At 52.2% G+C, this 22,140-nt stretch overlaps 1 protein-coding gene across 1 annotated transcript in view; it reads left to right on the top strand.

Annotated features, from left to right (window-relative positions):
- Nucleotides 1–20,573, top strand: part of KIAA1614 (KIAA1614 ortholog) — a 45,021-nt gene extending 24,448 nt beyond the window's left edge. The window contains exons 8-13 of the mRNA XM_077763357.1: nt 7–994; nt 2,842–2,986; nt 4,491–4,749; nt 14,143–14,270; nt 14,847–15,031; nt 19,387–20,573. Coding sequence (XP_077619483.1) covers nt 7–994; nt 2,842–2,986; nt 4,491–4,749; nt 14,143–14,270; nt 14,847–15,031; nt 19,387–19,580 — 1,899 coding nt within the window. The 3' untranslated portion in view covers nt 19,581–20,573. The remainder of the gene's footprint in view (nt 1–6; nt 995–2,841; nt 2,987–4,490; nt 4,750–14,142; nt 14,271–14,846; nt 15,032–19,386) is intronic.
- Nucleotides 20,574–22,140: the final 1,567 nt, after the last annotated feature.

Here is a 22,140-nt window from a genome sequence, read left to right on the forward strand (position 1 = left end):
GGGCTCCACGCGGAATGGATCCGGGAAACGCACATCGGAGACTCGGCGCGGCCCGACGAGGTGGACTCCGCCCTGGACAGCACGGACACCTCGGACAGCTGCAGGACCGACAGCGAGGAGGCTGGGGCCTCGCAGCCCCGCAGGGCCCGCGGCCCGGCCCGAGGCCGCAGCCCCCGTCCGCGGGCCGCCAGGCCTCGCGGAGGCCCCAGGTCGTTCCGGAAGGCTGAGTCCCAGCCGCCCGGGAGCCCTCAGGCCCCCCACTGCCTGCCTGGGGTTGGTCACGTGGAGGCTGCAGCCGAGGTGAAAGAAGGCAGAGGATGGCCTGACGGGACTCTGTTTCCCAGAGGAGACGCTTTCCCTACGCGTCCCGTCCTGGAATCTAAAAGGGCTTCCCTGGGATCCCAGTGGCAGGCTGGCCCCGGGCTGGGGAATCACTGGGTTCAGCCGGTGGATTCCAGGGCTCTGTGCAGGTCAGCCTGTGCCCCGGCGTCTTCCGTGAAGCCGGGGTCCTCGGCGCCAGGCGGACAAGCCCAGGATGTAGAAAACCATGAGTCCCTGGAGGCTGTCTCTGCGTCCTCCCTGCGACAGAGCCATGCAGAGCCCTCTGCCCTGCACCGGGCCCAGCAGCCAATCTCTCCCCTCTCCCCTGGAGGCTGGGTGCCAACCCCTCCGTCTTCAAGGAAGACCACCTCGCCTGTATGTCACAGGAAGGCGGCCCTGGCCAGGCCCAGCAGGCTGGGTGAGCAGGGAGAGCCCGTGGACACCCCTCCGCCTCCTTCAAGAAGTGTAGTTCCCAGGACCTGTGAGCGCTCACCCACACAGACCCAGCCCTATAGCTCCCAGGTCGGGCACCCCCTGCTGGCCCTGTCCACCAACAACTGCAACAACAGCGTGCCTCCGGGGCTGCAGGAGCCCTGGGGAGGAGCCCTGGGTGAGGGCCTGGCCCGCAAGGGCCTCTGCAGCCAGGCGCCGGCCCCGGAGAACCACCGCGATGGTAAGCAGAGACCCCAGGCCAAGCACCTGAGTCCTCCTTTACCTTTCATCGTAGTAGATGACACAGGGGGCACCTGGGTGGCTCAGCCGATTAAGTGTTTGACTTCGGCTCAGGTCATGATCTTACAGTTTGTGAGTTCGAGCCCCGCGTTGGGCTCTGTGCTGATGGCTCAGAGCCTGGAGCCTGGTTCGGATTCTGTGTCTCCCTCTCTCTCTCTCTCTCTCTGGCTTGTCCCTCCCTGGTTTGCTCGCTCGCTCTCTCTCTCTCTCAAAAATAAACATAAAAAAAAGTAGTAGATGACACAGCTGTGCACACTCCCAGCAGCCTTTTGAAGCCCAGAGCAGCAGCACGTGTTCCGGAAGTGATGGGGTCTGTGGACTGGCTGCAAGACTCAATGTCAGCCTGGAGGCAGATTAGCCAGCTCTTACTGTGGGGGAGGCAGGGAGAGGCAACAGCTCCAGATTTACTATTTGCCTAGAGCAGTAAATGCCTAATAATCACGTTTGAAGCCCTTTCCTTCAACAACTTCATTTCATTCATTCCCTCATTCCCTCATTCATTCATTCAACATTGAGCACCTATTACATGCCAGACACCATACCAGGCATTGTAGGAGATGCATAAGTGAATTACTTCAGCAGGAGTCCTGCCCTTGAGACCGTCTGTGGCCGGGCAGACGTGCTGTCTGGAGGGCCCGGTTACCGGTGAGGCAGAGCCCTCCCAGATCCCTGCTAGCCCTCCTGGGCAGGCTCGTGGTTTCAGCAGGCAGGGCTGCAGAAGGGTGTAGGGCATCAGTAGCCTTAGGCTCTGATCCCTGATGTGGTGATCTGAGGTGAGCAACTCAGCCATTTGCACTTAGGCAGGGCTGGCATGTTCACCCCACACAGCCTCGCCTTAATGTGTCTATGAATTAATGTGTCCCTGGGGCTCAGATGGCTTGGAAGGGAGCCAGGGCTTGGAAACACAGTGGAGGAGGAGAGGGCAGAGAGCTGACTGTGCTGACCTTACTGAGGATGTGGATGCCAAGCCCCTGCCCCCACCCCGTGTGTTAGCCACCCCCTCGCTGCGCAGGGGGACATAGACATTTTCTCTCACCCTCCCTTGCTCATGTGAACCTTAAAAGCAGGCACTACCTTGAGCTGCCTTTTGCCCTGTTCTAAGGTGTGTAGTTTCCTTCCATAGGGTGGGCTCTGGGCCAGCTGCTGGCTGCCTCTAACCACTTCCCGAGGAGCTCCTATTCTACCAGCTGCTGGGCTTTCTGGGCAGCCTGGCCCTTACCTCTTCAGACTCCTCCTCTCGTTAGCCAGGAGGTCCTGGGCACACTCCGTAAGCCCTCTGTGCCCCAGGCTCGTCTTCTGTAACCCAGGGTAATAAGAGAACCTGTCTTCTAGGAACCTATGAAATAATGTCTGTAGAGGGTTTCATTCATTGCCTGGCATATCAAGAAATGCTCCAAAAATGGCACCTGTCGTTAAAACTGTGAGACATCACATCCAGCAAGACTGTGGTTTTCATCCCAAGAATGCAAAGCTTCCCCATTCCCAGCTGTGTCTCTTGATCTAAAAGGGACATGACTTCCCACGACTTCCTCACTGAACAGGCAGTTGTACACCATCTACTGTGTGCCAGCTGCCGGGCCGAGGGCGATGGGTTCCAGCCATAAGCAAGGCCCCTCGTGCCCGGCCTGCCATGGGGGTGTCTGACCACTGCCTCTACCGCTCTCCTGGGGTCCCCAGTTCTCTCCAGCTTCCTCTGGCTCTCCTACCTCTGTTGTGGGACATGTCCCCTCCCCTGACCATGACCTGTGAGGATGGCTCAAGTGACAGGGAGGGCTGTGGTTGTTGCAGGAGGACACCAGGGCTTTCTTGACGCAGCAGCTGTTGGCACTGTCAGCTCCGTGGGCATCACCCTGTCCCCAGCCCCAGAGGAGACAGAGTCCAGCCAGGAACCAGAGGGAGGCCTACAGAGTTCCAGAGGGCATCCGTCAACTCGGTGAGTGACAGGAGCCAGAGCCCTGGCTGCAGGAGGTGGGGGACCGGGAGCACTGGGTGGGGAAAGAGACTCCCTGGCATGCCCAACCTCACTGCTCCCAGATCCTTAGATTGTTCCTCGACTTATTCCAGGCATGGCACCCTAACACTCCTCTCCCAGCCGTTTCCAGCCTGAGGTACTTGCGTATTCATTCACCAAGCCTCAAGCTCCGGGCACAGCTGAGCACACAGTCCCAGCCCTCAGGGTGCTCCCAGGATGAGGCTGTTTGAGAGGGCTTGTTTCTGACTTGGACGCTGAGGAAGCAGGCCGGCATCCACCCTTCCATTCTGTCCTTCAGCGCAGGAGGGTCTGAGTCCTGGCCCTGGGGCTCCAGAGCCTCCGTGAGCCAGCGCTCTGGCCAGAACCTTCTTTTCTGCACTGCACACCATTCCTAGTACCCCTGAGAGCCAGCTGTCCATCCAGTGCTGTGTGCTCCCCAGAACTCCAGCCCCCTACCTCAGTTTCCCCTGACGTCTCCATGAGGGTGCCTGAGAGACGCTGACGCAGCTGCTTCCCCAGGTCCTCTTCCTGGCAGACAGGCCACCCGCGGTCATCGCGGCCGCTGCCTCCTTCCCTGCCTGTCTGCCCCACTGGCGCGTCTCCTCAACTCCTGCGTACTCCTTTGTCACCTTCCTCCCCGTCTGAGCTGCATCACTTCTTTCTGACAGCTGTCGCCCTGTCTGCTCTCTGCCTTCACTCTCGCCCCCACACTTCCGTCTCCGCACAGCAGTCAAAGGTATCTTTTTATAACTGCAATTAAATAATTCATTCCTCCTGCTTAAAACTCCGAGTGATTTTGTTTCTCCCACTTGGGGTAGAATCCCAGCCCCCTTCCTTGGCTTACGTGCTCTGTGTGATCTGGCACACCTGCTGACCCCACCGGTCCCTCTTGCCCCCTTGCTGGCTCTGTCCCAGTGCTGGTGGCCTGGCCCTGTTGTGCTCTCGAAGGCTCAGGGCCTCTTCCTGCCCCAGGGCCGTGGCATCGCTGTGGCCTCCGCAGGACGGCCTCCTTCTTATCATTCAGCTGAGCGTAAACACTATCTTCTCAGAAAGGCCTTTCCTGGCCACTCTGTCACTCTCCGCTTGACATTTCTCAACAGTCGCTGTTGGTTTTTCTCCTTTGTTCACTAGTCTGTTGTCTGTGAGCTCCTGAGAATAAGGACCTTGTCTGTTCATCACAAGCCCCAGTGCCTAGAAGGCACGGAGGCTCTGAAGAAATACTGAGGGGACGACGGCCGGATGCGTGGGCCAGCCTGTGGTTGGGCGTGACCGTGGGTCTTGTCTGAGCTCTTCTCCCTAAAAGCTACCCTAGAAGAGCATCCTGCACGTGCCCCCCCAGCCTCTCTTCTGCAGCCGCTGTCACGGCCTCCACCGGGCCCGGGTGCTGGCCCAGCTAGGCCCACAGGCCCCTGAGCTGCCGTCTGCCCTGGCCTCGGCCCCCTTCATGTCCACCCTTGCATTTCAGAGCATCACCGGGGGTCAGTGCGGGACCCGGCCCGCCCTCTGCTGCCCCTTCCGACAGGAGCAAGAAAAGCTGCAGCAGCTTGGCCTCCACCCTGGGGCTGAAAAAGTTCTTCTTGGCCCTGGGCCAGGGCACAAGGCCCAAGCTGGGCAAGGCCCGCAGCTACAGCGTGGAGCAGCTGCGGGCCCCTGCGCCCGGCCCGGCGTCACACACCAGCACCCCCAAAGTGAAGAGAGCCCCATCGTTACAGTCCCTGCAGCTGGTGAGTCTGAAGGGCCCCAGCCAAGAGGTGGGCGACGCCAGTGCCGGTGTAGCTGCCCATGGAATGGAAGGGGACAGGAGCAGTGAAGTGCAGAGGAGGCCGCCCAGGGAGCCCAGGTGGAGAAAGGGAAGCTACTGGCCTCCCCACAGTGGATCCACAAGGCCTGGCTTCCCCTGGACACCGTGGCGTGGGCAGTGTCCCATGGTTGTTCTTCCGGCTGCTCCAGCTCGGGCTTGCCCTAAACTTCTCCCCCCTCTCCCTCCCCCCACCTCCGTCAACTCTGCCACCTCTGCCAAGTCCTTGAGTCTGTTGCCTGATCATTCTGGAACCTTCTCCATGGTCACAGTGACTCTGTTAGTCTAGCATAAATCACTCTGTACCCATACCGACATCAGGCATGTCTTTCCCCACCTGGTTCCACAGGGGTCCTTCTGATGGGCACATCTGCTTATGCTGGCCCCTTGCTGAACATCCGCCTTTGGGCCCTTATCACCCGCAGGATGAAGTTCAGATCACCTGACGTGGCAGAGGGCTTCTGTGATCTGCCTTCATCTCTCCTCACTCCCCTTCTAACACCTGACCTTGCAGTTCTGTAAGCAGGCCACACACCCTCTGACTTTGAACCTTCACCTGAAATGTTTCCCTCACTTTCTCTCCCTGCTAAGGTCTGCTCACCCATCAACACTTCAGGAATTGCCTCCTCCAGGAAGCCACTTCCAGTCCTCTCTTGGGCTGAGCTAGGACGCCTCTGCTCTGTGTTCCCATCTCATCCCGTGCTTCCCTCCTTTAGGGAACTTGCAACATAGTATTTTAATCGATTTTTGTCTCTCTCCCCTCACTGGAGTGTGAATTCTTTGAGGGAACACCGCTTGATCTTCTATTCCCAGTACAGGTTTCCCCCGCTATCTAAAAGTAGAGCGTTTCCTGTGAAAACTTTCATGAGCTGAAATGGCATAAATTGAAGAAGCAATTACCATTAAGTTATCTGGGAAAATTTTGAGCACCCTCTGACCCAAAAAATAACCTCTTTCAGGCTTTTCTTTTTTTTTTNCCGACTAAGCCACCCAGGCGCCCCTCTTTCAGGCTTTTCTCATACCCTAGGACACATCTTGCTAATGGATGCACAAAGTAAATCGAGATAAAGCACAGATGCTCACAGACACTGTTCAAAGCTAGGGCGGCTTGATGCTGAGATGCTGAGTCGGGTCCCTGGGGAAGGAGCCTGGTGAGGCCACTGTGGGTGCTCTCCCCCACAATGGCTCAATGCAGAACAAATGCTGAATGCTATTTTTGCTTTTCACCTCTTTTTGTAAAAGTGAAAATCCTCCGGATTTCTTTTAGTCAAAACAGGTACTAATATAGGTCTTTCATAAAAGCAAACGTTCAAAAAGTGGGGGACTCCTGTGCTGAGGACAGTGGCTAATACATCATACACGTGTCAGACACAGGGAACGAAGAGGCGAGTCAGTGAGTGAATGAATGACTGCAGGCAGCTAGCAGCGGTGTGCTAACTCTCAACTAGGTTTCTGAAAACCCTGCTCTGGTCCGGGTGTTGCCAGGTATGATGTTTGTTCTTCTGCTCCCTACCCCTGCCTGTCCCTTTTGCAGAGCAACGGGGGTGATTGTGGTTTGGGGCAATGGAGGCTTCCATTTTTCAGGCTGAAGTAGGGAAGAGAACACAGGCTGAAAGAAAACGCCGTCGGTTTGTTTTGTACCAGGAGCCGTACCTGGTACGAGGTCGGTGCTCACTACATGTTTCCTGGATGAAAGGCCAAGAAACAGAAGCATAATGATAGTAAGCCAGGCAGAAACGTCTGGAGTGGCGCTGTGCTCCAGGAATTCACTTTTCTCGTGAAGTTAGATTTGTCCCCTGTGTGTCTGAGCCATGGCGTCCGGGTGTATCACTGTCAGAACCTGGATCTCTGTAAACCCTCGAGGGAAACAGCCCCGCCGTTGGTGTGGCAGCGAGGTTATCAGCCGTGCAAGCTGCGCCGGCTGAGATAGAAAGGAAGCCGGCCACCAAAGGGTGGGAACAAGTGCAGGGCGGGCTGAGCAGCACAGGGAACTGTCCAAGGAAGATAAACGAGACTCTGTCTCACCTGGAAGTATTCATGACACATCTCAGGGCGAACTACCTTAGACTCCGGTGCTGCCAAGTGTGGGCAGGTGCTGGCTGGGTCTGGTGTTCATGTTGCCCTCCTGGGTGGGCGTGGCCCCATTCTCACGCCCGACCTCACCGGTGGCTCCCACGCTTCCCCTCCCCCCGCCCGCAGCCGTGGCTTTTTGACATTTGACCTTGCATCCTCTGGAATGCTGTCCTCTGTCTTCTCTCTGGGGAACTCCTCAGCTTTCGGGTCCCAGTTAAGCATGACTTCTCCCAGGAAGCCTCCTTGAATGCTGATCCAAGGCTGGGCTCCTTCTTAGTCTCTTGGTAACATCCCTTCTTGCTAGAGAGCGTGGGCTCCAAATGTGATAAATAATATGCCTTGTGTTTGTTTAAAAGTCTGCTACTCCCTGCCTGTGTCTCCAGCACCCCCACCCTCACAGTAGCCTCCTCAATGGGTCAGTTTCTAGAACATAGATCTAACTTCATAACCTTCTGATTAACATCACTCAGTGGCTCCTTAGCGGGCCGTATAAGGTTCGGTTCGGGCCCCTGGCTCCAGCCCATCTCCTGTCACCTCTGCAGCCCAGCCACCCAAACCGTGTTCCAGAACGTATGCTTTCTGTCATCTCTCCGTGTCTTTGCACCTGCTGTTTCTTCTCTCTGGAGCACCCTTACCAGTCTTCACTTGGGGAGCTCACGCTTCAAGCCTCACACAGGTGTCAGTTTCTCCAGTGTCCCCAAACCTCCTAAACTGGAGTCTCTTTCTGCTTCCCCCGCACATCCATCTTTTAGCCCAGCGCTTACAACATGTAGTTAGGGCTGTTAACTCACCTGTGCTCACTCCCACTTCCACTGATGGGTGAACTCCTTGAGGGATTTTTGTCTTGTCCACCTTTTTATGCACAATGTTTTAAGGTGCATACTTATATTTTGTTTTAATTCCAGTACAGTTAACATATAATGTTATATTAGAGTCAGGTGTACAATATATATATTGTACAATATATAACAATTCTGTATAATACCCACTGTCCATCATGATCTGTGTACTCTTAATCTCCTTTACGTATTTCAACCATCCCCCTACGCACCTCCCCTCTGGTAACCACCAGTTTGTTCTCTGTAGTTAAGAGTCTGTGTTTTGGTTTGTCTCTTTTTCTCTTTGTCCATTTGTTTTGTTTTTTAAAAAATTTTTTTAACATTTATTTATTTTTGAGAGACAGAGCTTGAGCAGGGCAGGGTAGAGAGAAAGAGAAGGAGACACAGAGTCTGAGAAGCAGGCTGCAGGCTCTGAGCTGTCAGCACAGAGTCCAACTCGGGATTCGAACCCACGAACTGCGTGATCATGACCTGAGCCAAAGTCAGACGCTTAACTGACTGAGCCACCCAGGCACTCGTTTCATTTCTTAAAGTCCACATATGAGTGAAATCATATGGTATTTATCTTTCTCTGACTTATTTTGTTTAGCATAATACTCTGTAGACCTATCCATCTTGTTGTAAATGGCAAGATTCCATTCATTTCCATGGCTGAATAATATTCCATTATATATATGTATATATATATATCCATTTATCTATCTATCTTTACATTTATATAGTCATCTATTAATGGGCACTGTAAATGGCAAGATTCCATTCATTTCCATGGCTGAGCAATATTCCATTCCATATATATCCATTTATCTATCTATCTATCTATCTATCTATCTATCCATCTCTACATTTATATATTATCTATTAATGGGCACTGGGACTACTTCGATAATTTGACTATTGTAAATAGTGATACAGTGATCAGAGGGGTGCATGTATCTGTTTGTATTAGTGTTTTCATTTTCTCTGGGTAAAAACCCAGTAGTAGAATTGCTGGGCAACTCTGTTCTTCATTTTCTACTTGTTTGGATTACTTTGAGAAGAATAGCATTAATTCTTCTTTAAATGTTTGGTAGAGGAGTGTCTGGGTGGCTCAGTTGGTTAAGCATTCAACTCTTGATTTTGGCTCAGGTCATAATCTCATGGTTTGTGAGCTTGAGCCCCACATCAGGCTCCAAGCTGACAGTATGGAGCCTGCTTGGGATTCTCTCTCTCTTCCTCTTTCTGCCCCTCCCCTGCTCATGCATGTGCACTCTCTCTCTCTTTCAAAATAAAAAAAAATAAACTTAAAAAGTAAAATAAATAAATAAATAAATAAATGTTTGGGAGAATTAACCTGTGAAGTTCTCTGGCCCTGGACTTCTATTGGGAGTTTTTGATTACTGATTCAGTTTAATTGCTGGTATTCAGTCTGTTCTACTTTTCTATTTCTTCCTGATTCAGTTTTGGGAGGTTATATGTTCTAGGAATTTATCTGTTTTTTTTTTAGGTTTCCAGTTTGTTGGCACATAATGTTTCATAGTATTCTCTTATAATCCTTTGTATTTCTGTGGTGTCATTTGTTATTTCTCCTCTTTCATTTCTGATTTTGTTTATTTGAATCCTCTCTGCCCCCCCCCCCCTTTTTTTTGATGAGTTTGGCTAAAGGTTTAAAGTTTTGTTGATCCTTTCAAAAGAACCAGCTCCTGGATTCATTGATCAACTTCATTGGTTTTTTTAGTTTCTATTTTGTTTATTTGTGCTCTAATGTTTATTATATCCTTATATATTATCTCGCATATTTATTATATCCTTCCTTTTGCTGGTTTTGAGTTTTGTTTGTTGTTCTTTTTCTAGTCCCTTTAGTTGTAAAGTTAGGTTGTTTATTTGAGATTTTTCTTGCTTTTTGAGGTAAGCCTGTGTTGCTGTAAACTTCCCTCTTAGGACAGCATTTGCTGCATCCCAAAAATTTTGGACCATTGTGTTTTCACTTTTATTTCTCTCTGTGTATTTTTTAATTTCTTCTTTGATTTCTTGGTTGACCCATTCATTTCTTTAGTAACAAATTATTTAACCTCCATGTATCTGTGTTCTTTCCAGATCTTGTGGTTGATTTCTAGTTAAACTAGAAACTAGAAAAGATAAGAAAAGTGGTCAGAAAAGATACATGGTATGATTTCGATCCTTTTGAATTTGTCGAGACTTGTTTGTGGCCTAATATGTGATCTATTCTGTAGAATGTTCCATGTGCACTTGAAAAGACCATGTATTTAGATGGATGCTCTGAATATGTCTGTTAAGTCTGTCTGGTCCAGTTTGTCATTCAAAGCCACTATTTCTTTGTTGATTTTCTGTTTGGACGATCTGTCCATTGATGTTAGTGGTGGGTTAAAGTCCCCTACTATTATTGTATTGCTATCGATTACTTCCTTTATGTATGTTATTAACTGCTTTAAGAATTTGGGTGCTTCCATGTCAGATACATTAATACCTACAATTGTTATATCTTCTTGTTGGATTGTCCCCTTAATGGTGATATGGTCTCTTTCTTTGTCTCTTGTTACAGTCTTTGTTTTAAATTCTATTTTGTCCTATGTAAGTATTGCTACCCTGGCTTTCTTTTCACATCCTTTTGCATGCTAAATGCTTCTCCATTGCCTTGCTTTCAATCTTCAGGCATCTTTAGGCCTAACATAAGTCTCTTGTAGGCAGCAGTTTTTGCTTTTTTAGTCCATTCCATCAGCCTATGTCTTTTCATTGGACAGTTTACTCCATTTACAGTCAAAGTAATTACTGATATATATGTACCGTTTGTTACTTATTTTGGGGTTGTTTTTGTAGTTCTCTCTGTTCCTTTCTTCTCTTGCTCTTCTTTCTCATGGTTTGCTGGCTTTCTTTTGTTATATCCTTGGATTCCTTTCTCTTTATTTTTTGGGTATGTGTTACTGGTTTTTGATTTGTGGTTGCTATTAGTTTTGTATATAACATCTTCTGCATATAGCAGTCTATATTAAGTTGATGATCACCTCAGTTTGAACCCATTCTTTACTCCTCTCCCCCCACTCCATGTTTTAAGTATATGGTGTCATACTTTACAGCTTTTTATTTTGTGAATACCTTGCCTGGTTTTTATAGATACACTTAATTTTACTGCCTTTGTGCTTCTTAGGTTTCTTACTCCTACTTACAGTCTTTCCTTTCAACTCAAAAAGTTCCCTTCAACATTTCTTGTAGGGCTGATTTAGTGGTCATGAACTCCTTTATTTTTTGTTTCTCTGGGAAACTCTTTATCCCTCCTTTTCTGAATGATAGCCTTGCTGTATAGAGTATTCCTGGCTGCAGATTTTTCTTTCTAGCATTTTGAATATATCAAGCTACTACTTTCTGGCCTACAAAGTTTCTACTGAAATATCAGCTGATAGCCTTATAGGATTTCCTTTGTATCTAACTGTTTTCTCTTGCTGCTTTTAAAATTCTTTTTATCATTACTTTTTACCTTTTTAATTACTAAGTGTCTTGGTGTGGACTTCATTGGGTTGATTTTGTTGGGGCTTCTCTGGGCCTTCTGGCACTGATTTTGTTTCCTTCCCCAGATTTGGGAAGTTTTGTGCCCCTTTTTCTCTGTCTTCTCATTTTGGGATGCCTATGAGAATGCTATTATACTTGATTGCGTAGCTGAGTTTTCTAAGTCTGTTTTCATTATTATTTTTCTCTCTGCTGTTCAGCTTGATTGCTTTCCATTACTCTGTCCTCCAGGTCAGCAATCCGTTCTGCTTCCTCTAGTTTACTATTTATTCCTCCTAGTGTATTTTTAATTTCAGTTATTGAGTTCTTCATTTCTGATTGGTTCTTTTTTATATTTTCTATCTCTTCGTTAAGGACCTGAGGTCCTCCACTTTTTTCTCAAGTCCATTGAGTATGTATATGACCATTACTTCAGATTCTTTATCAGGCATGTTATCTCTATTTTGTTTAGCTCTCTTGCTGTGATTTTGTACTGTTCTTTCATTTGGGACATATTTCTCTGTCTCCTCATTTTGTCTAACTGTTTCTCTGTGTTAGGAAAATCAGCTATGTCTCCTGCTCTTGAAAGTAGTGGCCTTGGGGCACCTGGGTGGCTGTTGGTTAAGCATCTGACTTAGGCTCAGGTCATGATCTCATAGTTTGTGAGTTTGAGCCCCGCATCGGGCTCTGTGCTGACACCTCAGAGCCTGGAGCCTGCTTTGGATTCTATGTCTCCCTCTTTCTCTCTGCTCCTCTCCCACTCATGCTCTGTCTCTCCTTCAAAAATAAATAAACATTAGGGGCACCTGGGTGGCTTAGTTGGTTAAGCGTCCGACTTTCGCTTAGGTCATGATCTCACGGTTCGTGGGTTCAAGCCCCGCGTCGGGCTCTGTGCTGACTGCCAGCTCGGAGCCTGGAGCCTGTTTCAGTCTGTGACTCCCTCTCTCTCTGGCCCTCCCCTGCTCACGCTGTCTCTCTCTCTCTCCTAGAAATAAATAAAAAAAAACATTAAAAAAATATATAAATAAATAAACATTAAAAAAATGTTTTAAGAAAGTAGTGGCTGTATGAAGAAGAGGTGCCCCGTAGCGTAGTGTCCCCTGTTCTCCAGAACCTGGCGCTTCAGGGGTGTGTCCTGTGTGTGTTGCGTGCACCCTCTGTTGTGGCCGAGCTGTTTTTGCCTCTAGTCCAGTTGTCTGCAACGACTCTCTTTGCCTGCTGTGGGCAGTGTTTGGCCCCTGTGGTGTTAGTGGGCCACTCCTGGGCTGCCTTAGGCTGGAGTTGAGTCAGAGTAGGCATTTGCCAGCGATGCAGTAGCACTGAACTACAGAGTGCTTTCTCTGCATTGCCCTCTGAGAAGCTTTTGTTGGCGGGTGGGCCCTCCGTCAGACCCGATTGTGGTGCTAGGGCCACAGACTGGTGTGTGTGGCTGTCCTCCCCCTCTCCCCAGGGTAGGAGTCACTGTCAGGGCTTCTTTACACACTGCCAGGCTTGCGGCACCCTTGTGGATGCACTCCTGCCCAGGCTTACTGGAGGGGGCAGGGCCACAGGAGAATGAGGGGGTGGGCAGTGCTGTTAGCAAGTTCGGTGGAGAGTGTCAGCACTGTGCTGGTTCCCCCAGCTATCTGTGCCTCTAGGCCGGGGGGCAGGGGAGGGAAATGGTTCCTGTCAACTTTTTTGTTCCTAGAGAATTCTCCCAGCTATCCCTGTCCTTCCAGCACAGGCTCTGAGATTAATAAACAAATCTCCCTCCCATATACTCCAGGCATTTTTCAAACTGCTGCTTCTCTATGCGGTACCTCAGTGGGGCTGTTTGTTGTGCTGTGTCTTTAAGGGTGGGGATTCAGATTTCTATCATCCTCCCAGGAGCCAAGCCCAGTGATTTAAAAAAAATTTTTTTTTAATTTTTTACATTTATTTTTTGAGAGATAGAGTGAGACAGAGGATGAGTGGGGAGAGCCAGAGAGAGGAGATACAGAATCTGAAGCAGGCTCCAGGCTCTGAGCTAGCATTCAGTACAGAGCCCGACATGGGTCTCCAACCCACTAACGGTGAGATCATGACCTGAGCCGAAGTCGGACGCTTAACCAGCTGAGCCACCCAGGCGCCCCTAAGCCCACTGATTTTTAAAGTTCCAGGTGTTAAGCCCCGCTGATTTTAAGAACTCACAAAATTAGGCCCCTCTGGTTTTCAAAGCCAAATGTTTTGGGGATTCATCTTCCCTGTGCAGGTTCCTCATGCTGGTGTGCCTGATGTGAGGATCTGGGTCCCTCCTCTCTCTGTGCCCAGCCTCTCTCCCTCCCTAGGACAGTCCTCCAGGTCCACTTGGCTCCCAAGCAAATCTCCACCCCTCCTACCCTCTTGGACGTGGACTCTTCTCTACCTTTAGCTATGGAGAGTCTGTTCTACCAGTCTTTGGGTTGTTTTCTGGTTATCTAATGTGAGGTTATCTAATTATATCCATGGGACTAGGTGAGATTAGGATCTTTGTTCTCTGTCATTTTCCCTGGAAGTCCTTAGGTAAACATTTTTAATGTGAACAACTATAAAAGGGATACTAAAAAAAAAATCAAAATATTTAATATTTTAATTCTAAAATCATATTTATTACTCTGTAATTAATTTGCTTTTATTTTTTCTTAATGAGAAAATTGATTTTCATAATCAATGAAAGTAATAGTGTTCTATTACTAAGGTTTTTCAGCAAAAAAAAAAAAAAAAAAATTGAATCTGCCTATCCCCTGTATAGGCCCATCTACTTGAGTAAATCATAGTGATTCCTGATGGGCACTTTGAAGTAGTGACAAAAGCTTGTATCATTACTCTCTTAAAAAGCCCTCAGGTTCATGGGTCAGGTCTCTGTCAACACCCTCCGCCCCCCACCCCCCCGGTTTTTCTCACCTGCAATATTGGACCTTTACCACCAGGTGTCACCCTCTCACCAACATCGGAAAGCGGTCTCCTTTCAGAACCTCCATTCTCTGCTGAGTGGCAAGGGGGACAGGTCCAGCTTGTACGTGGTGGGAGAGCCAGGGGACCACAGTGCAGATGGCCGGTAAGAGTGGGCGAGTGGTGTAGGGGTAAACTTGGAGCATGGGCGATGGACCTATGAGCTTAACTCCTTCCTGCCTCAGGTGCCACGGGTAGAGTTGGAGGGTTTGAATCCTCTATCCCAGTGCTGTCTGACGACATCCTGAGATCAGGATGTTCAGAGAGCTTGCTTAGCTCAGTCAAAGATCAGGTTAGAGAGCCAGAGACAGGGCCCTCAAAGAGACACCTGACCCGTGACCCTGCCTAGAAAAGTCCCACCCTCTGATGAGACCTCTAGGCTAGTTGCTTTTGCGTGGGCCCCATGGGGGGTCTTCGGGGGCCTGTTGATTCCTGGAATTTTTACATAACATTATAGCTGTGTTAGATTCTCAGAGAGGTCTCTGCACCCACAACGATTTAAAACCGTGTGTCCAGACAGAGGGTAGCCGGGGCACCTCTGTGACAGCCTTCCAGTCTTGATCCTAGCAGGTGGTTTTTGCTGGTTGAGGCCAGTCAAGAGACATCTGTCATCTTTAAGGTGAGGAATGGTGGGACCCCAGTGCCCAGCCCTCCTTGCACTCACTCTCTGGTCCCCTGGCAGGCCAGCCAAGGTCCGGCCCCAGCGTGCCCTCAGCGTGGAGGACGTGAGCGCCCCCAGCCAGGCGCGCACAGTGGGCCGTGTGGTGGAGGTGTTCCCAGATGGCACCACCCAGCTGCAGCTACGACGCTCCCCGGAGGGCACCTTTGGCTTCTGTGTGGCCTCAGGGAATGGGCGCCGGGACTCAGGTAAGCACCCCTCCCCTTTCTGGGCTCCACATCCCTGGGGCCTTAGCTGACCACAGCAATGCCTTTTGGCTGTGATCATTTCCAGTCTGTGGCAGAGAAGTGGAGCTCTGGACGCAGACAATCTCTTAGCAAAAGGACTGGAATTCTCCCTTCAGGCGCTTTTCTGGAAGGGCCTGGTGTGGGGCTGCTGGAGGGGTCAGAGATAGCAGGCCTGGTTCCAGTGCCCCTCTGCTGTCTGCTGACATCTTGAAATCAGAATCTTGAAGGCTGTCTTTTTGTTGTAGCGCCCAAGGGAGATTGTGCTTGCTGGTTCTCGGCGATTCCTTTGATGTGGCTTGCGTGTTTAATGGTTCCCTTCCTCCAGCTGCCAAGGATGTCTGGGCATGTGGAATGTGCCTGCCTGTCTGTGAGTCCAGGTCCATGCCTCAGCGCCAGCTCCAGAGGGCGACGTTCACAGGGATCCTGCCCTAGCCACACTCTGCTGGGGAGGGTTCAGTCCTGTGCTTTGATCTCCTAGGTCAAAGTCATTTAACCTGGGAAAAATCCGCTCACTGCCAGATTCGCAGACCGCAGCAAGTTCTTACATCTGTTCCATCATTCATTGTTTCAACACGTGTATCCTGAGCACCTATTAGGTGTGTTTTAGATGCTGGGTATCTGGCAGTAAACAGAACAGACAAAACCCTGATCCTCAGGAGTCCACATTCCAGTGAGGGAGACAGACTATGTCAACAAAAAGGTTTACATTTGTATACATTTTGCGTTATATGTGCCACAGAGCACCAATCCAAACAAAGCAGGGTAGGGGCTGGAGAGTGGGGGCGTGCGAATGCCAGCGGGGCACAGGGGGGCAGCTCTTCTGGGCAGAGGACACAAGAGCACACACAGGAGTGAGGGAGGAGCCATATGGTGTCTGGAGAAAGAGTGGTCCGGGCGGAGGGAAGGGGCTCACAGGGGCCCGGAGGGCAGAAATGAGCTTGGCTGTTGGAAGAATTCCAAGGAGGTGGATCGGGACAGAGAGGCAAGAGGAAGTGCTGAGCTCAGAAGGGCTTTGCCTTTCCCGCCGGGTGAGCTGGGAGCCACCAGGGGCTTGGAGCAGGGACTGATGTGCCCTGATTTGTGTAACAGTGTCGCTGACCAGCTGATGGACTGTGAATGGACACTAGTGGGTTGAAGATGGACCAGCAAGACCAGTTTTAAAGTTATTTCAGTGGAAAGACTTGACAGCAGTGACTTGGGCTGGGGGCGCGGGGGTGGGTCAGAGATGGTGAGAAGTGGTTGCATTCTGCTTGACCTGAAGGCAGTTTGACTCTGTTTGCTGATGGATTTTATATGAGCGTGAGAGGAAGAAGATGAATTTCTCCCCACTCTGGACCTCAGGAGGGGACAATGTCTGTCCTCACAGGGAGATGGCATTTGTGGACCTATACTGATCATCATAAAGCCATCAGCAGGCTGTTAGCTACTCTACCTTTTCCCTCAGCTTCCGCTCTCCTCAGGTGAGAGGCAGTCGGGCTCCCAGTAGAGTTAGACGACGTGGCATGGTTTGTACTCCATCCAGAGCCTCTGCTGGCTGTGTGACCTGAGCAGGTTACTTAACGTCTCTGAGCCTCAGTTCTCTAACCTATAAAATGAAGATAATAAAACCTACCTGGAAGAGTCATAAGGAGCATCCGGTGAGGTGCAGAGGAAAGGGCCAGTCTCTTTTCTCCCTTTCCCTCTTCAGAAAGAGAATTTGTATTTGGGGAGCAGAACTCCAGCAGGGAACACCATGATCCCCACCGCCTGTCTGTGTGACGTCACACACAAGCGGGCATCGTGCTGTGCACCTCATCCTCCCCAAAAGTCCCATTAGGCCCCTTTGCAGACAGTGGGAGCCCCTCCCCCATCACCTGTCAGGGAGTCATGTCCGGATGGGCAGGGGTCTCTAATGACCTAGGGCTCCCGGGGCTCCGGGCTGGCCGGCCCCCCAGGGCACCCCTCCCCTGGGTTGGTTGGAGCTCGCCCCCGTCTCGCCCAGGTGGTGCCCTGCTCCTGCTGCCGCGGTTGGCCGTCGGACATCACACGGAGATCCGCAGGCACACGCAGCCTGACTGGTGCCAGTGCCTCCCTGCTGCAGACCGGCCTCCTGCAGCCGCGGCTCAGGCTCACTTCTGCGGGGTCTCCGGGGCTGGGGGGGGGGNTCAGGGCGCTGGTGTCCACGTGCTGGCTACCACATCCCGCTCTACACAGGCGTTTGAGAACAGCAGGCTTCGCCTTCTGCTTCTGAGTACCACAGAGACCCTCCCTGCTTAACAAAGGCCATTTCCAGCAGACAATAAATACCTGCAACAGCGGTCTCTCCGTCACAGTTTTGTCATGACCTTCCACTGTGAAGCCTACCCCAGAGACTCCCCCGGACGGCTGGCATAACATCAGTGTCCGGTCCAGCTCTGGCTACCACCTGCCTTTGGGGTTTCTCATCACTCGGCGCCTGCCTGTCTGCTGCAGGGCAGCCGTAGGCAGCGCCCCCCTTCCCGCCCTCTCCCCACGCCACCAGCGCACTGCCGGGGCAGGAGAGCCGTTAGAACCCCCAGGCGGAAGAGGTGGGAGATGGGGCTGTGGAGATGGGGTGGGCATGGAGGCCGCCCGGCGGCAAAGGCACCGCTTGGCCAAGAAGCGCCTAGAGCGAGTTCCACAACTCAGCCCCGGGAAGAGCGAATGTGTCAGAGACTGGATTAGCTAAACTCAGGGTTACCAGCCCTCAGGTGCTTTAACGGAGGCGGTGGTGCTTCTAGACAACGGTTCAGAGGCAGCTCTGCCAGGGCAGAAGCTGGGCTGAGCAAAGCTCCTGCGAGGCTGTGGGGGAGGAGGGAGGACCTCCCCCTGGCCCCAGGGTGGACGAGGTGCCCAATCCAGCCCTTTCTAGAAAGGAAGCTGACTCCAGGGAGAGGAGGTAGAGAGCAGGGCGCAGGCCGGGCCAGCCTGGGCTGGGGCGCCGTGAGGGGGTCGCCGGGAGTTGGGGGGGGGGTGCTACACTGCCCCGCTGCTGAGTTCTGCAGGTGCTGCTCACAGTCTGCACCCCAGGCTGGTGCTCTCGGATGCCTGCATGCACTCAGCCCATGGCGGGGGGTGGCCAGCTTTCCCTAAAAGACCCTTTAAGTTGAAGGGGAGTTGGGAAGGGTTTAGCAGAAGGCGAGGCGAGGAGGGTCCCTCAGCAGGACTCCTCTGTGTAGCCAGGAGCGGCCAGGAGAGCTCGGCCTTGCCAGCCCCAGGCTCCACAGGGCCTGCTCCACCCGCGCGGTTGCCCAAGTTGGAGCCAGGGAACCGGGGAGNTTTAACATTTATTTATTTTTGAGAGACAGAGCTTGAGCAGGGCAGGGTAGAGAGAAAGAGAAGGAGACACAGAGTCTGAGAAGCAGGCTGCAGGCTCTGAGCTGTCAGCACAGAGTCCAACTCGGGATTCGAACCCACGAACTGCGTGATCATGACCTGAGCCAAAGTCAGACGCTTAACTGACTGAGCCACCCAGGCACTCGTTTCATTTCTTAAAGNGGCGAGGCGAGGAGGGTCCCTCAGCAGGACTCCTCTGTGTAGCCAGGAGCGGCCAGGAGAGCTCGGCCTTGCCAGCCCCAGGCTCCACAGGGCCTGCTCCACCCGCGCGGTTGCCCAAGTTGGAGCCAGGGAACCGGGGAGAAGCAGGCTCTCCCCAGCTCACTCTGCACCTAAGAGACCCGGGAGATGTGCTCATACCGGCCAGGCAGGGCCTTCTTAGGGGCAGTGTGGGGGACAGGATGTGTGTGAATAAGGGACAAGTGAGCCACCACATCCGAGGAAGATTGAGGCCAGGGCTAGTCCTAGACAATAATATGAAGCAAACCAGATTGGGATTTGCCCTCAGCCATGTTCATTACTCCAGGGGGCCTTCCCACCACTCCAGCTGCTTGAAGACAGCAACTGGATCTTCTTTATGAATCCTATACCTAGCACATAGGTCTTTTTCTTAATTTTTAAACATCAGCTTTCTCCTTATTCTACAATCAAAGCTCATCCCAGAAAAAGACAAGGTTAGCTCATTCACACTGGGGTATACACGAATAATAACAGCTTTAAAACACTGTTTGCCCCAAAGGCATTTTAAAACAGGAGACAGAAATGAAACTATACCATGAGGACGGGCGCACTGTATCTATGTAGAAAGCCTTGTGGTTATGAGGTAGAATAATGAGGGTGTGCGTATGTGCGAGCATGCAGAAGTGCCCTGTGCGAGCACCTGCTTCCTCACCCCCACCCTAAACAGCACCCACTGGTCAGCATTCCACAGAGCTGTGTGTCCTCGGATTTCATCTGTTACATTGGTCTGTCTTCCTTTGCAGGGCTCTACGTGCAGGAGATGGCTGATGCGAGCACGGCCAAGCTGTACTCGGGGCTGCTGGGGGTAGGCGATGAGATCCTCGAGGTGAACGGGGCCAAAGTTGCGGGGCTGAGCGTGGCTCATATCAAGGAGCTCCTGGCCCGCGCGGACAGTTTGTCAGTCCGTGTGCTGAGGCAGAGGCCCGTCCCGCGGTGACGCAGGCGTGCTCCGGCCCCGCCCCTCCCACAGAAGCCCTGAGCTGGCCCAGAAGGAATGGAAACGCGCTGCACAAAGCTGCTTTGTGGAAGACAGAGGACAGTGGCATGTAACCCCTGTGGCAGGGCGGCCGTGATTGACACCGTACGTGAGGACAGGAGCCTGCTTGTGGGTTTTAAGAATGTTCATTTTTGTGGAACTGGGGAAAGAAGACCTGGATCCCCTTCCGTACCAGAAGCGGGTCAGTCTCTTTCCTTACCTTTGTTGGCAGGAGGAGAGAGCTGCGGAGGGCCCTGGGGTTGGCCCCTGACCATCTCCTCACCCCCAGGTGCTGTCCCTCTCTCTGGCAAGGGCTCTCCCAGCCTCCCCACACTCCAGAACCAAAGAAAGTGCTTGGCCATATTGGCCTTGAGGCTGCCTTTAAAGTCTCGTTCCTTCCACGTCCCATTGGACACCTTTGCTCTTTTTCTGGAAATGGCCAAAGTGTCCCAGAGTGACAGCCTTACAGCCATCGGTCATATATTCCAAACCAAAACTTGGAACATGTGGTCCGGCATGAGAACATCTGGGAGATGTTATCTGGTAGCCAGAATATTAAGAGTCTCTGGGAAATTCTTCAGATCTATAAAGTTGAAGGGGAAAAAAAATGAAACAGAGACCAACTTCCGGGAAGAGCAGCCAGCCCCTCCCCCGCCAGCCTGCCCTCTGCTCTGCCCGGGGGCAACACCGGAGCTGGCGGTGAGGGCCTGTCTTCCTTCTCCTGTGGAGTGTGGGCATGGCTGTGGCTGGTGCCAGGCTGTCCCCAGCTGCAAGCTCTCTGCCCGGGTGGCAGCTGTGGGTGGGTCAGCAGCAAATGCAATGCCAGGGTACAGGCAGGGGGATGGGCTGTCCCACCAGGTTGCTTCCCTGCTCTAGGCCCAAAGGGTTGGGACTCTCTGGGAGGGGATGGCCGTGTGTCACTCTTAAATTATTAAAAAGCAAAGCTGAAGCTTCTCTCGCTCCGAGTTGCTAAATTCTGGGCTGGATGTTCACTTGACCTTGAGTGACCAAGAACAGGGGCCTGGAGTGGAGGAGGAAGAGGGAGGGAAGACACAGGCACAGAAGTGAGCTGTGTTGAGCGTGCCAGAAGGGAAGGCTGGGGCAGTTCCCCCGGGATCGGGGTGACAGTCAGGGTAGATCCAGAGTCAGTCCTCTGGCTGAGAGAGGAGCCTGGGGCGAGGTGCGTTTATGAACAGGAGATAGGATGGAGCTGAGGGCCTCAGATGGGTGATGCTGGGGTGGCGGGTGCAGTGAGCAGCTCAGGGCTGTTTTAGAACTTGATAAAACACACAGCCTTCATTAAAATGAGTCATAGCAGCTTTCACCGGGCAAGGTCACTGACGGGTACACATGGCCTGAGGGAAAGGTGATGGGGGAAGGAGGCAGGCAGTTCTGTGGAATGTGTAGTGAATGTTCTCTTGGTCCAGGCCTTACCTGCAGGAGCCAGTTAAAACCCCCTTTCCTGCCCCCTGGAGGCTGGGGTGAGGGGTGCTCCTGGGGCCCCAGAGCTGCAGGCTGGGGAGCCCGGCCACCTGGGATGGGGGAGGAGGAGGGAGGGGAGGCTCCAGCAGGTGAGCAGAGGGGCCGGTGGAACAAGTGTTTAGGCCTTCAGGGCGTGAAGAGGGTGCTGGAACATCTCAGAGACCAACCTGCGGCCCCTAAAGCTTGGAAGTGGCGCCATGGCAGGATACTACAGTCATGGGGAAGCACTGGCGGCTCCTGTAGCCCCCAGTTCCTGGCCTTGAGCTCATGAAACTTTGGGGAAATTTCATATTGAAAGAACTTACAGGGGCAAAGGCACCTCTGTTTTCTCTGCACGGTGAGGGCGACATGGCTTTCTAGCTCCAGCCGGGAAGAAGGAAGCAGGGGGCTCCCGCCAGGACAGAACTGGAAAGGTCTCTAAGGAATACGGGGCATCTGCTCTCGTTACCTCCCTGGGACAGGGCCAGGCTCTTGGCCATCTTATTTGGTCCTTAACAACCGACCCGCCAGGTGTGCCCTGTGTATCGTCTCCCGTTACACAGATGGAGAGCTGAGCTGGGCAACGACAGGCTTTCAGACCTGGCCTCTGACTCAAGGCCACACTTGCTGCTGCTACATCCCCCACGGACCCCTGGAAGAGCCTTGACGGAGTTGGGTAGACACACTGGACTGTCCGTGAACTAGAGCTGCACTTTTCCTGAGTAACCTGATGCCAGGGGCCCTGGCTGTGTAGGTGGGCGGGGACTTTGGTTCCTCCAGACACCTGCTGCACGTCCCCATCTGCTCTGTCTGGGGAGCTGCTAACCAGGTCAGTCCTGTGTCACCCACAGGACCGTCGGAACCCTCCTACTTAGAACCTAGTGAAGTAACCAGGAGCCAGGCCCTTTGACAGGCAGGGAGCCCAGAGAGATGAGAAAGACCAGCTAGAGCTGCCGCAGTCTAGGGGAGACACAAACATGACCACATGCCCTGGTGTGTGTGGCAGGAGAGGCTGGCACGTGGCCTCTAGGGTAGAGAGCCTGGGAGCTGGGGGGGGGGG

This window comes from Crocuta crocuta, unplaced genomic scaffold, assembly GCF_008692635.1.
Source record: "Crocuta crocuta isolate KB4526 unplaced genomic scaffold, BGI_CrCroc_1.0 scaffold3, whole genome shotgun sequence".
NCBI lineage: Eukaryota > Metazoa > Chordata > Mammalia > Carnivora > Hyaenidae > Crocuta > Crocuta crocuta.